This window comes from Oncorhynchus clarkii, chromosome 1 (genome assembly GCF_045791955.1).
Source record: "Oncorhynchus clarkii lewisi isolate Uvic-CL-2024 chromosome 1, UVic_Ocla_1.0, whole genome shotgun sequence".
NCBI lineage: Eukaryota > Metazoa > Chordata > Actinopteri > Salmoniformes > Salmonidae > Oncorhynchus > Oncorhynchus clarkii.
The window spans coordinates 18,330,733-18,346,529 of record NC_092147.1 but is presented as its reverse complement, the minus strand read 5'-3'; the positions used below and the strand labels follow the sequence as shown (position 1 = coordinate 18,346,529).

Below are 15,797 nucleotides of genomic sequence, written 5' to 3'. Positions count from 1 at the left end.
CTACAGGTCTATGGGACTGGGCCTGTGTCATGGGCATGGAGGCCCAAAGTCACACGACTCACTACTGGTGTCAAAGACTTGGCTGCAGCCATCTTGGCAGCCCCTGCTGCCATAGTAACAGTGGTGGGCATGGCCATGGTGTTACTACATACCGATGGGTGTAGCTGGCACAGAAGAGATAGAAGGCATCCAAATGGCACTTAAACTGTGTTGATATGCCATCAACATTGGGTTAATTTAGCCATGTGGGGTAGTTAGAGCTTACAACTGGCACACCTTCTTGGCACCTATGTCACCCTGACAGCTCTCTCCTAATCCTTCCCAGTGTAATGCCACAGCAGCTGTGTGGTCAAGAGAGGAGAGGGCTTGAAAGTTGGCATAGAGCAGGTGGTTTTCTGCAGGCACTGACTGCATAACCACCACCAAATACGATGACTCTGGCCTTCTACGAAAGTTTAACATAAAAAGCAAATTAATTAACTCATATTGTTCATACCAAATGGAATTCCAAATTGTCTCATAATAATCTGTTTAATCCAGTCATCTGACTGAATAGCAGCATTGAACAATTGTTGACATTTACATTTTATTAAATCTAATTCATCCTGATGGTCATGACATTTTGTCAGCCAGTAACTGTCATGCAAATAACTGCTGGTCTCACGGTAATTGAATGTTAATGAACATTAACACATTTATCATCTCCAGGCTTCCAGGCATAGCCTACAAACCACTAATGTGAACCTTTTGGAACACCTACATTTAAGAAATGTTCCCGTTCAAAGCACATTCTCTGCAGTTCTACTCATTTTGCCATGGAGAAGAGATACTTATTCACAGTTTTAAAGCATGTTTTTTCAGTTCTACACATTTTGCCATGGGGTGGAGATTGTCACGCCCTGGCCATAGAGAGGCTTTTTATTCTCTATTTTGGTTAGGCCAGGGTGTGACTAGGGTGGGCATTCTATGTTCTTTGTTCTATGTTTTTGTATTTCTTTGTTTTTGGCCAGGTATGGTTCTCAAATAGTGACAGCTGTCTGTCGTTGTCTCTGATTGAAAACCATACTTAGGTAGCTTTTTCCCACCTGTGTTTTGTGGGTAAATATTTTTCCGCGTGTGTTTGTGTGCACCTCGGTTGTGTCATGTTCTTTTCTGTTTACCTATTTGTTTTTTTTTATGTTTCGGTTTCACTTTCATTAAAAGATGTGGAACTACATGCACATTGCGCCTTGATCGATTTATGACAGGGAGTTTGAGGATAGTGAGCGTGACAGAATTACCCACCACAAGAAGACCAAGCAGCGTACGTCAACCTGGAAGAGGAGTTGGACCGGGGAGGAGAGAATGGTAGAGGACAAGACCAGGTCACTGAAGCAGGAGAGGCAGCCCCAAAAAATGTTTTGGGGGGGGGAACACAGGGAGTGTAGCGGAGTCAGGTTGGAGACCTGAGCCCACTCCCCATGCTTACTGGGGAGAGCAGGTGACAGGTCAGGCCTCGTGCTATGGGGTGATGCGCACTGTGACTCGGCCGAGTCTCGGCCACTGTGTCTCAGTTCCAGCATCCCGCATTTGCTGGGTGGAAGCTGGCATCCAGCCAGAATGGTAGGGGGGGGGGGGGGAGCTATCCACGGCCCTGTGTATCCGGTGCCTCGGCCAAGGAAGAGGCCGCCTGTATGTCTCCCCAGCCTGATGAGTCCTGTGCCTGCTCCCTGAACCAAGTCTCCCTCCTGTCCGGAGCTGCCAGAGCCGCCCTCCTGTCTGGAGCTGCCAGAGCCGCCCTCCTGTCTGGAGCTGCCAGAGCCGCCCTCCTGTCCGGAGCTGCCAGAGCCACCCGTCAGTCCGGAGACGCAAGAGCCGCCCATCAGTCCGGAGGCGCCAGAGCCGCCCGTCAGTCCGGAGCCGCCAGGGCCGCCCGTCAGTCCGGAGCCGCCAGAGCCGCCCGTCAGTCCGGAGCCGCCAGAACCGCCCTTCTCTCCGGAGCCGCCAGAGTCGCCCTTCACTCCGGAGCTGCCAGAATCGCAGCTCCTCAGTCCAGAGGCACCAGAATTGCAGCCCCTCAGTCCAGAGGCGCCCCGCAGTCCAGTGGCGCCCTCTACGTGGGTCTTCAGTCCGGGGCCCGCTGCGAGGGTCCCCAATCCAGAGGCGCCACCTAAGTGGGCCAAGACTGAGGTGGAGCAGGGTCCACATCTCGCACCCGAGCCGCCGCCGTAAAGAAGGCCCACCCGGACCCGGACTCTATTTTGGTTAGGCCAGGGTGTGACTAGGGTGGGCATTCTATGGTCTTTGTTCTATGTTTTTGTATTTCTTTGTTTTTGGCCGGGTATGGTTCTCAGGATAGCAAGCATGACAGAGACACACTATATTTTTGCAATTTTATAACTCTTCAGGCAATTCCACTCATTTTGAGAGAACAATTTATGTTTGAAAGTAAATTTCCTGCAATTCTACACATTTTGCCATAGGGTGGAGAGAAATGTTTGCAGTTTTAAAGATCATTTCCTACAATTCTACACATTTTGCCATGACTTATGCCATGTTAATGATATCTGAGTGAGAGTGAGGGCACCTGAGTGCTCGGTCGGTATTCGGACATGATTACTAAAAGTTTAGATAATTGGCTAGACTAACTTTCCAATCATGGTGGGGTGGTTCAAAATAGGGGAGGGTTGTCTAAGTTTGAATTTTGCTTTGGAGAGGGCTGTGTGTTTTTTTTTATTGGACACAGGAGAGGAGAGTGTGTTTTTTGCTCTGGTTTACATTAGCCTTTTTGCAGGTTTTACTGTAACATTTCTTCCATCCTTGCCAAATTTCCTCATATGCTTGCATTCGCCACCCCTATATCAAGGTGTTTTGCTACAGCCCTTTTGCACTTTGCTTTTCCGTGCGCAAACTTTGACTATTCTAACTTTTTGATGTTAACTTTGACTATTCTAACTTTTTCTGTTTCAAATAGTTTTTATTGAACACACACAAGAATGGTGTATACAAGACAGGTATACAATTATTATCTAAACATAAAAGAGCATACGGGAACAACAACAAAAAACAGGTAAAAAACTAATAATATAAAACACGACATACAGAACAAGGACATGTAGAAAGAAAGAGGGTAAATGTCCCCCCCCCCCCAACTGCTCAGGTGACAGGGCCAGCACATGCTGCCCAAAGGTAGATTTAGATATTACAATTGAGAGTGCGTTAATAAGTACAAATTCACAGCGCCGACTTGTCCAAGTAGGAGAGGAAAGGCTGCCAGATTTGATCAAATGTTGATCATTTATTGTTCAGAATATATCTAATTCTTTCTAAGTGTACAGTGTTTGCCAATTCACTGAGCCATAATTTGGTAGAGGGCGCTTCCCTCCTTTTCCAAAACAATAAGATTAGTTTTTTTTGCCGAAATGAGACTGTAAGAGATTAGTTGTTTCTGGGGGTTGGTTAGTCCGTTTAGGGACTCAGATACTCCCAGGATTATCAGAAGCGGGTCCGGGTCTATTGAAGTCTCCAAAACTTCAGAGAGGATCCCAAAAATTCCACACCAATAACCATGCAAGCTAGAGCATAGGGCAAAGCAGTGGAGTAGTGTACCCTGCGCAGCCTGACATTTATCACACAGGGGATGTATCAGGAAATATCCTATGCAGTTTAGTTTTGGAATAGTGTAATCTGTGTAATACCTTGAATTGTATGAGATGATGTCTGGAATTAATGGAGCATGTGTGGATATACTCCAAGCTCTCTTCCCAGTCTGCCACCGAATTGTCAGTCCCTAGTTCTTTGTCCCATTTTGCCTTAATGGCATCTGTAGAAGGTGTGCTAACAGATTGAAAAGCATCATATAGACGTGATATCAGTTTGTCTGAGGTGGGGCATATTTTTATGCATCTGTCAAACTTGGAAGGTTTAGCGTTCCCAAATGTTGGGAGGTGTTTTCTAACGTAGTCTCTAATTTGTAGGTATCTGAAAAATTACTTCTGGGAAGATTGTAAGTTTCCCTCAGCAACTCAAAGGAAGCAAACGTCCCTTCTATGAATACATCCCCTATGGTACTTATCCCCAACTCTCCCCATCGCTCAAAGGTGTTATCAAGGTTAGAAGGGGCAAAGCTTAGAATTGGTCTAAGCTCAAAGTGGACTTTAATTTGCTTCCATATTTGGACTGTGCTATGTATAATAGGATTGTTACAATAAAGTGACATCTCCAGAATGACAGGCAACAAAATCACAGCCCCAATAGAGAAGGGGTGACACTCCTCACGCTCCATACAAAGCCAGCTGGATGACAGAAGTGCGTCATCCAGCAGAAACGTAACAACGCGGAGGTTAGCGGCCCAGTAATAAAATATAACATTTGGGAGAGACAATCCTCCTTCCATCTTGGATTTACAGAGGTGTTTTTTACCTATCCTGTGTGTTTTATAATCCCAGATGAAAGGATTGATAATTGAGTCCAGTTGTTTATGAAAGGATTTAGGTATAAATACTGGGATGCTCTGGTATAGGTAGAGCAGTTGTGGGAGGAAGACCATTTTAATGGCATTAATTCTTCCGAGCAGAGAAATTGGGAGAGTTCTCCAAAATGGTATGTTTGCCTTGAGTTTTTGCATCAGAGAGGGGAAATTCTCTTTAAATAGTAAGGAGTATTGTTTGGTAACTACAATTCCTAGGTAGGTACATTTTTCTGAAAATACCTTAACTGGGAGATGTTCTAGCCAGGAGGTGTTTTGCAACCTTATGGGCATTAATTCACTCTTGTTCCAATTTATTCTGTATCCCGAGAAGGTACCAAACAAATTGATCACATCAAGAATAGCTGGGATACTAGCCTGGGGTTCTGTTACATAGAGGAGGATGTCATCTGCGTATAGGGTAATCTTATTTAGAGTATCTTTAGTAGTATAGCCGTGTATTGCTGCATGAGATCATGAGCGCACAACCCTGCCTTGTCCCTCAGTAAAGGTTAAATCGGGGCGACACTGATTGGTTAGTGAGTATTCTCGCACAGAGTTTCCTATATAAAAGCTGGATCCAATTTATGAACCCATCCCCAATATTACATTTCTGTAGGACCTTGAATAGATAGGGCCACTCAACTTGGTCAAAGGCTTTTGCGGCGTCAAGAGAAAGGCAAGGTCCACGTTGGGTAACCTCTGAGAATACATAATGTTGAAGAGGCGCCTGAGATAGAAGAATGCGTTTCTGTTAGGGATAAAGCCGGTCTGGTCCGGATGGACCAATTTGCCAATTAAAGTGCTAAGCCTGTTAGCCAGAGTTTTTGCTCAAATCTGTTGGTCTGTATTAAGGAGAGATATTGGTCTGTATGACCCTACCTCTTCCGGATCTTTAACCTTGTTATGTATAACTGTAATGAACGCTTGTTAGGAATTTCATGAATAAATGACTAAACAATATCCTCATTTTAAATAGAACTGTAACTAAGTAAACTTATACTCTGTTTTATTATATCCGATTAACTATATGAGTTCATAAGAAGGGATTATGTGGCATGGACAAGGAGTAATTAAACATAATGAATACCATTCCTACTAGTCTGGGGAGGAATGGGTTGTGGGTTAAGTAAGCAGATAGGGTCGTTAACCTATGGTTGAACCGACGAAACTTAGCTCTGGGGTGTTTTAGATAAGGCAGTGAGTGCATTCCTAGGTTTCTGTTAACTAGAACTGTCAGCTAAGTGGTGATCGATAATGGTGAGGGGTCAAGAGTTAATTCAGTTATGTTGTGTGTCCTGTGTGTGTGCTAGTGGGTCAGAATTAACTTTGAATGGACTTTTAAAATTGCTTTGTCTCAGTCGAGAAGAGGAGATTAATTCACCAATGACGTCATATTTTGTATATAAACTGTTGTTCGTGGTTACATGGCAGCGTGCTCCGAGAATAAATACTATTATCCATTTTTGATAAGACTGGTCTCCGTCTATTTTATGCAAATAAGAATCTTACAAATTCTCATAAAATAGACTAAGTGAATTCAATTAATGAAAACATATTGGAAATAATTAAATTACGTTAACAACGCTTCATCCAAAGTAGATGGGAGAGCTCCATCCTCATTGGCCTGAACCAACATTTTGTGCAGGTAGGGAGAGAGAGAGCATGTTGCTGAATGTTTCATAGAATTCACCAGGGTATCCATCTGGGCCCGGGGTCTTGCCAGTCTTTAGAGATTTAATTGTTACTCGAATTTCATCAAGAGATATTTCCTTATTCAGGAAGTTAGAATCTTCCTGGTTCAGGGCAGGAAGATTACAGTCCTCCAAAAATCTTTGCATAATTAAGGGGTTAGGATCCGCTTTAGATGTATATAGAGTCTCATAAAACTGACGGAATCTGTCATTGATGTCTTTGGGGGAAGAGAGTAATTCCCCAGATGCAGATTTAACTTTGTGAATCATTCGGTCACTCACATTTTTTTCGAAGTTGTCTGGCGAGTAATTTGTGTGGTTTGTCACCAAACTCAAAATATTTTTGCTTGGCATAGAGAAAAGATTTAGCAATTTTAGCTGAGAGAATCTGATTATATTCTAATTTTAAAGAGGTAATTTTTTTTATGGTTGCACAATAGATGGATGGCTAGCATTCTCCCTATCCAGTAAGTGAATTTGTCCCTCCAGTTCTTCCAGTTTTCCTCTGTTTTGCCTACTCCTGGCAGCCTGAAAGGAGATGATACAGCCTCTCAGATAAGACTTCAGTGTTTCACACACTAATGCTGGGGAAGTCTCTGTGTTGTCGTTGGTATCGAAGAAAAATTTAATTTGGTCAATAAGATGTTCACAGAATGTTGGTTCTGTGAGGAGCTGAGGATTCAACCTCCAAACCCTCTTGTTTGGTACAATGTCACCCAATCTCAGGGAGAAGGTGAGTGGACTGTGGTCCGAGATTATAATATCATGATACCTCACATTACAGGTATAGGGGAGTAGTCTAGCATCCACCAAAAAGTAGTCAATTCGAGTGTAAACATTGTGAACATGAGAGTAAAAGGAGTATTCCCTACCCGTAGGGTTAGCGATCCTCCATATATCAAATAAGTTAGAATTTTTTATGTAGATATTCAAGAATTCGCTTGAATAGGAGGTAGGGGTTTGCCGGGTAGAGGATCTATCCAAATATTGGTCTAGCACACAATTAAGGTCCCCTCGAATGACCAGGTTAGTATGGGAGATATCTGGAATAAGGGCAAGGACTCTTTTGAAAAAAGAGGGGTTATCAATGTTTGGCCCATAGATATTTAGTAGAGTTACTGAAGTAGAGTGGATTTCTCCTATTACGATCACATAACGACCCTCTTTATCCGCAATAGTGGTTTTATGTAGAAAGGGAATTCCTGTCCGTACCAGAATCGCTGTGCCTCTCGTTTTGGCAGGCACCTACAATTAAGTCTGCTATGAGAGTTATTTTTCAGATGGGTTTCTTGCAAAAATATAATATCAGACGAGAGTGCTTTCAAGTAGGCTAGGACCTTGCCTCTCTTAATTGGTTCGTTTAAACCCTTGACATTCCAGGAAGTGAATGTAAGCCACGCCCTCCTCTCGTTTGTAGTTCCTGCATAACATGTAACTCGATAAAAAGTTAAGAAAGCGCACCAAACCATCACGATCAGCATATGTAGCACCTACACCCAAGCAGTATCCAACCCACCCCTCCCCCTGCAAGCACCTATACTTCCCACCCTGTTCCCCTAATTTCCCCAACACTTACCCCCCCATCAACCCACATTTAACAGGCATGCACAAATAGGAGAGAAAAAAAATACAACAAATAATAATAATAAACACATTGTCTGGCCGATGCCAAAAAAGCACGGCGCGACCTCGAACAAGAGGTAAAACAAAAATAAAATCCCAACTATACGTTCACCTCTCACTATCCTAGAAAGTCTACTAACATATGAACTGAGGAGGCTCCCGCGAATAAAGTGTTCAATTAGCATCTAATAAACCTAAACTTAATAAGTTCCACCTCAAACATATTGCGCACTTAAGCGTCATCCTGGGTCAATCCCAGAGATAAGCAAGATATAGACTCACAAGATTATAATGCTAAGCAATGCCGGTCTAAACATAAACCATCAGCAACCGACATAGACAGCAGTACCTCTACATACTGTGGGTCAGGAGATCGGAACAAGGATTTTGCTCAATTAAACGTACCCCCCAATAAAATAAAATAAAATATTTTATGTATATATATATATATATATATATACATACACACACACACACACACACATACACACACAAAAAAATGCTTATATACAAATATATATTTAAAAAATATGTATATTCATCCATATGCACATATACACATACACACATTCATACCCCAGAATAACAATCTACACTGATTTAAAATATACACCTACATAATACTAAAATGCTAAGAGAAAATAATAATAAAGTACACATAATAATTATATGTACGCACACCTACACAGACACAAGTACTACAGAGGGCTGGTGGGAATCTAGTCGGGAGAGCGGCCCACGGCTAGACAAAGGCAGAACGGCACAAAACATCAACTTGCTAACCAGGTGTCTGCGTCTGCCCCTTCCCAACCATCACCCCCAGTCCCCTGCAAGCAATAAGTAAATGGTATGGTAATAAGAATAATGTAAGGGGTGGCATGTAGCCTAGTGGTTAGAGCGTTGGACTAGTAACCGGAAGGTTGCAAGTTCAAACCCCCGAGCTGACAAGGTACAAATCTGTCGTTCTGCCCCTGAACAGGCAGTTAACCCACTGTTCCTAGGCCGTCATTGAAAATAAGAATTTGTTCTTAACTGACTTGCCTAGTTAAATAAAGGTAAAAAAAAAAAAAAATTAAAAATTTAAAAAAAGAATAATGTAATAATGAATAATAATGAGAACACAATAATGAAACAAAACAAAAATGGGGGAATATAAGTATATCCATCCGAGAGTGTCAATGATCAAACCTGGAAGGCCTCCCAAATATGCATCGCCCTGAGCACAGACGGGATGAAAGTGAATTTAACGTTAAATGAGAGTTCTGACCGCCATCCATTGGTCGGCTCAGCGTACATGTTCGGTAGCCCTTGCTGAACCCGTTTAATACGGTTTCACCCGTTATGGTATAGTATGGATTCGAGTCCCTGAGCAGACCCTAACACACAATGACAAGGCACTCTATCTAACCTGTACGGGGGATTGGCGTATATTCCCGGATAAACTTCTCTGCGTCCAAAACCAAGGAGAGAAGGCGCGGTAATTCTTAGTCTTGCAGGGCTGGGCGAAGATGGAGTTTGTAGAGTTTGGTCATGACATCTCTGTAGTCGGCGCGATGCTTTGCCACATCGGGCACATAATCCTCATATACAACCTATGTGACAGGTTCGAGCTTCACGCAGGATAAGATCCTTGGTCTTGAAACTGTGGCAACAGATGATTACTGGGCGAGGACATTGGCCCGGTCCAGGCACTGGGACAAGGGAGCGATGTGCACGGTCCAGCTGGGGATCCGAAGCCAAAACATCCAATCCCATTGCATCTTTCAATAGCTTGGCGAAGAAGTCAATGGGGCGAGAGCCCGCCTCCACCCCCTCTGCCAGACCAACAACGCAAAGGTTATTACGTCTGGATCGGCCCTCCAGGTCGACCACTTTCACAGAAAGCCTCTGCACATGACGTGCATAGCTTCTCTAACTTGTCGAGCCGACCAGTGCTGAATTCAGAAACTTTCTCAAGGTCCACAATACTCTGGCCATGTGAAGCGACCGTTCGAATGATGCTCTCGATTTTGGTGTCCAGTTCAGCAATAGTGGCCTTAAGATCCTCAGCTATAGCAACATGTAGCTCCCCCAAAGCCCGGGTAAGTTCTGTAAGTGTCACGTTGTTGCCTGTGCCTTCCGTCATGTCTGTCTCGTTGTTTAGTGGGGAGTAGGCCTCCGCTGTGGATTTATTGTCCTTTGGTCGCTTATTACTCGGCATTTTCACATAAAAAGTTACAATCTTGTATTAGAAAGAAACGTTTGTTGTAAAAAGTGCCATAAAGTAGGTTAAATTAGATTAATTTGGAAAAGGTTGCAGGAGCCTCTCACACACAGCCGTTCACTCCAACATGCTAGCTCCACCCCCCTATTCTAACTTTTTGATGTTATTGATCATAAATTGTTATTGAAGAAACTCACTTGCTATGGCTTTACATCAAATGCCATCACATGGTTGGTTAGTTATTATCCAATAGAAGGCAGAGAGTGTTCTTCAATGGAAGCTTCTCTAACAGTCACACGCTGATCTGGTGTTGCCCATCTTCCCCATGATCCCCAGTGTCTTTATACCTGTGTTCTCTGTTTGTCTGATGCCAGTTTGTTTTGTTCGTCAAGAGAGTCGGACACTTGTTGGGTGAGTCGGGCACCTGTCGGCATTTCTCGCTCAGTGTTCTCTCATCATCAAGCTGCAGCCCTCCTCCTTCCCCTCAGACAGCTAGATAGCGTACCTCATCACGCTGATGTCCGGGAGGGCTCTCACCTAGGCTACAGCAGTATGGGAACAACAGTCTGTATGCACGCCCATTTTTTCAGTTTTTGATTTGTTAAAAAAGTTTGAAATATCCAATAAATGTCGTTCCACTTCATGATTGTGTCCCACTTGTTGTTGATTCTTCACAAAAAAATACAGTTTTATATCTTTATGTTTGAAGCCTGAAATGTGGCAAAAGGTCGCAAAGTTCAAGGGGGCCGAATACTTTCGCAAGGCACTGTATATTTTTACTGAGATGCACCGTCTGTTGCAGATCATTCTCCCATATCTGGCCACATGTGCTCCTGGCAGGCCCATTTATTAAGGAAAGCTTAACACGCTCTGCCTCCTCTCCAATCCGAGGCTATTCCTCTCGCACCTAGATCCTAACACTTCATTATACAATGGGTGGGTCTAATCCTGAATGCTGAGTGCATTCCAGTGTCTATTCCGCAAATTACTACCGGCTAAATCTATGAAGTTAAAATGCCTATTTACTCTGTTCCATCTGACTGCGCAATCCACTGTCTCATCAGCTGAGCCAGGCTTGATCTCCACTATAAAAGCATCTAGACATTACCTCACATTTCAGACTAACATTTAGTTTTCAACAACAGTGATTTATATAAACCTTGCTGTCTGTCTCTCTGACATTTGCAACATTGTTTCAATATTCAAATGCAATCTCCAGCTGTCCTGTAGCAATGAATGTACAGGGATCAGAAGTGGGGAGTAGACAGACAGGCAGGCAGGCAGCATTTCTCAGCTAGTCGAAATCATGAATCAGCTGGCATAAAAAGTGTTTCTCAACTGTGAATGGTCCTGGACACCAAAAAAAGTGTCAACGGACGCCAGCTTGGATTTGGCATCTCTCCTATCAAATCGCATTGAGAGCATACGAGAGCACCAGCTGTTCTGGATGACTGTGTGATAACGCTCTCGGTAGCAAGACCTTTAAACAGGTCAACATTCACAAAGCCACAGGGCCAGATGGATTACCAGGACGTGTACTCAAGGCATGCGCGGACCAACTGGCAAGTGTCTTCACTGACATTTTCAACCTCTCCCTGACTGAGTCTGTAATACTTACATTTCAAGCATACCACCATAGTCCTTGTGCCCAAGGAAACGAAGGTAACCTGTCTAAATGATTACCGCCTCATATCACGCAGATCGGTAGCCATGAAGTGCTTTGAAAGGCTGGTCATGGCTCACATCAACAGCATCCTCCTGGATACCCTAGACCTACTCCAATTCGCATACCGCCCCAACAGATCCACAGATGACGCAATCTCAATCGCACTCCACACTGCCCTTTCCCACATGGACAAAAGGAACACCTATGTGAGAATGCTGTTAATTGACTACAGCTCAGGGCTCATCACTGAGCTAAGGAAGCTCCACCATCAAGAGCATCCTGACCTGTTGCATCACCACCTGGTACGGCAACTGCTCGGCATCTGACTGTAAGGTGCTACAGAGGGTAGTGTGTACAGCCCAGTACATCACTGGGGTCAAGCTTCCTGCCATCCAGTATCTATATAATAGGCCGTGTCCGAGGAAAGCCCATAAAATTGTCAGACTGCAGTCACCCAAGTCATAGACTGTTTTCTCAGCTACAGCACGGCAAGCGGTACCAGAGCGCCGAGTCTAGGACCAAAAGGCTTTTTAACAGCTTCTACCCGCAAGCCATAAGACTGCTGAACAATTAAGAAAATGGCCACTTGACTATTACATTGACCCCCCCCAACCCCCCCATTTGTTTTGTACACTGCTGCTACTCGCTGTATATTATCTATGCATAGTCACATCCCCCTTACCTACATGTACAAACTACCTCAACTAACCTATACCCCCACACACTGACTCGGTACCAGTAACCCCTGTAAATAACCTCATTATTGTTATGCTATTGTTGCTTTATATATATATATATATATATTTTTTTTTTTTACTTTAGTTTATTTGGTAAATATTTTCTTAGCTCTTCTTGAACTGCACTGTTGGTTAAGGGCTTGTAAGTAAGCATTTCATGGTAAGGTCTACACTTTGTATTTGGCACAGGTGACAAATAAAGTTTGATTTGATTTTGATATGTCATTGACAGGAACAACTTGAATTATTGCATCTCGTTGTGTTGTCCTCTGGTGTCTGGCTAGCTAGCTAGATAAAATTGTCCCTTTCCTAAATTAGCCATGGATGGAGATATGGATTTGGACTTGTGGTTTTACTTAATTCTTTGTTCTGGCCAATGATTACAGTATAACGGCGAATTCTGCTCCAACCATTAATTCATACATTGTTGCGCCCCTGGCCTGAGAGAATGGAAGTTCAATATGTAGCTAGATGTAAAAGCATAATGTTAACTAGCTAACGTTGCCCATGAAAGGAATTTAGGCTAGCGTGCAAGCATTTTAGCCAGGTAGGCTAGAACAAAAAATAAAAGCGTTTACTGTATGACAGAGTGATGGACAGTTTCGTCAACATGAAAGAGAGGAGGATGGCATTGGCATTTCTCTACAAGTACGGCGAGTCAACATGTTTTCAACTTGTGCGTGCATACACGCACACACCCACACACAAATCAGAACCATGGGCAGCCACATCATATTTAGCTTACATTGATTGGAGTAAATTGTTTATGGAGTCTTTTAGTTGTCAGTGTATTAGACTAAGCAGAGATGATTTGATTCTGTTAAAGTTGAATTGGTGCTGAATTAGTGGAGGCAGACCCTGTTTCTTTGTGACTTGCGGTCACTCTGTGTGGTTCTAAATCAGTAGTTGTTTAGTGGTCCGGCTTCCCAAGTGATTTTCCCCAAGCACTGATACTGCTCATGGTTGGTGTCTTTTAGGTTCCAGTGGTTGTTGCTAGGCAACTTTCAGTGGGTGGTAGTGGGGGGGGGGGTCGACATCCCCTATTAGGTTGTGGTGCATGGCTTTAAATAACATGTTTGACCGACAGTTCAGTTTCAAAAGATCTAGAGTTATCAAGTTAGAACAATTGTGAGCAATAAGTGCGACAACAACAAACCGTAACATGCTGATAAGAAGTTCTGATAGACAATTTAAATATGCTGGACAATGGTTCAACCAAATTACTAAATGGCAAGAGAAAATTACCCAAAGCAAGTCAGTGAACTTTTGTCCAGATGTGTCCAATATTGAGTAGTACCTCCAGTTCTGAATGGGATTTCCGAGAACAAAGTTAGTAAATAGAGCGGACAGGATTACTGAGGTAACTGAGGGATATCCTGATGCATTATCTCTGACATACCATATCTCTGACGTAGCATGCTAGGGTTTCAAAAGTACTGCACGTTCTCTGGGTCCTGAAACATTGAACAGGTCATTTTTGGCAGACACCCGGGCCCCGGCCCTTCCCATCGAAAGAACTCACAAATGGCACGCGGAAAAGGGCGGAGGTTGGTTACTGTATCAATCCAAAAATGCAATTAAACTCTCCATTCCATAAATGGAAATTTGGGGTACAAACTTCAGAAAGTAGTATTTGGCCACTGGGCTGAAAGGACAGGCAAAATAAGGCGCCTTACATACCCATAGACATGGATCATTTATTTTAAAAGGCATCCAATATCATACAGACCATCTATTTGGCTTTTTTCTTACGACCAGTCACCTGAGCCACAACAGCCTCAACACTCTTGAACTTCCTGTAGTAGAAGTGGTCAGCATGGAGGTGGAGTAGACAGCTGGTTTTAGACTGGTCCAATGTTCTCTTCGACCTGAACACTGGAACGTCCTGTGAATGTCACATGAGACAGTAGTCATTAGAGATAGACATGATCAAAATGACAAAATAGGAAGCTAGTCAAAATCATTTAGGAAGAACATGAGTTATTTCGTTTTACGGCCTTTTGATTTTCACACCACCACAAATGTGTGGTTATTCACCAATAATGCACACCCTGTTGGGTAAAGCTAAGGTTTGTGGTTAAAATCCAATTTTCATCCTTTCTAGCATGACCACATAGACAGAGTATGACCTCAGGGCCAGTCACCTGTGGGAAAGTGTCTGAGGGAGGGTGAACAGGGTCGGCAGGATGGAAAGTTCCTCAGGCAAAAACATCTGCTCAATACATTTTATAGCTAATCTCAAAATAAAGGAAATTCTGTATGTTTCCAAACAAGTGGCTATAAATAAATAACTATACATGATGTTCTGTACATGTTCAATTGTCCCTGTATCCATTGTTGATCAAGATGTAGGGACCACAAACCAATTAGCCTCACGCCTCAGAGACAATGGCCTGCCTGCCAACAATAGATTGAGGAAATACGTGGAGCTGGCACGCAAAGCCATGCAGGCTGTTTATTGAATCAGTTTACAGGGTAGCTTATTATGGTGCTAAAGAACAATATACATACTCAACAAAAATATAAACGCAACATGCAACAAATTCTAAGATATTACTGAGTTACAGTTCATATGAGGAAATCAGTCAATTGAAATAAATGAATCCTAATCTATGGATTTCACATGACTGGGAATAAAGATTTGCATATGTTGGTCACACATACAGTACCTTAAAAGAAATGGGCCTCACAACGGACCTCAGGATCTCGACACGGTAGTTCTGTGCATTCAAATTGCCATCGATAAAATGCAATTGTGTTCGTTGGTCATAGTTCATGCCTGCCCATACCATAACCCCACTGTCACCCTGTGGCACTCTGTTCACAATGTTGACATCAGCAAACCGCATGCCCACAGGATGCTGTACATGGACGCTGTGTCTGCGATAGTGAGGCTGGTCGGACCTACTGCCAAATTCTCTAAAACAACGTTTTCGGTTGCTTATGGTAGAGAAATTAACATTAAAATCTCTGGCAACAGCTCTGATGAACATTCCTGCAGTCAGCATCCCAATTGCACACTCCCTCAACTTGAGACATTTGTGGCATTGTGTTGTATGACATAACTGAACATTTTAGTGTCACGACTCCCACCGAAGGTGTCTCCTCTTCCTGTTCGGGCGGCGCTCAGCGGTTGTAGTCACCGACCTGTCTACTAGCTGCCACCGATCCCTTTTCCCTTTTCTGTTGGTTTGTCTTATTGGTTTCACCTGTTTCTTGTTTAGGTTTTTAGTTGGGCTTTTTAAGCCGGTAAGGCCCGCCTGCTCTTTGTGCGGGCTTATTTTTCCCTCTGTGTTTGTGTGTGGTAGTGCATCTCAGTTTGGTTTTTCTCCAGACTGTTTTGGTACTGGTTTTGGGCCGGTCGTTTACGTGCGCCCTGTATTGGCTTGTACTATTTTCTCTGTGCCTGAGATTAGAGCATTGTTCT

The 15,797-nt window shown here is 43.3% G+C and overlaps 1 protein-coding gene across 3 annotated transcripts in view; it reads right to left on the bottom strand.

The window, feature by feature from the left end:
- The window catches only part of LOC139377194 (disintegrin and metalloproteinase domain-containing protein 10), a 58,742-nt gene that overhangs the window by 25,148 nt on the left and 17,797 nt on the right, over positions 1-15,797 (bottom strand). For 2 of the 3 annotated variants that reach the window (XM_071120231.1, XM_071120303.1), the window contains exon 6: positions 14,133-14,255. In XM_071120231.1, coding sequence (XP_070976332.1) covers positions 14,133-14,255 — 123 coding nt within the window. Of the gene's footprint in view, positions 1-13,615; positions 13,676-13,769; positions 13,825-14,132; positions 14,256-15,797 lie in introns of all 3 variants that reach the window. The other variant, XM_071120375.1, reaches the window with a different exon arrangement.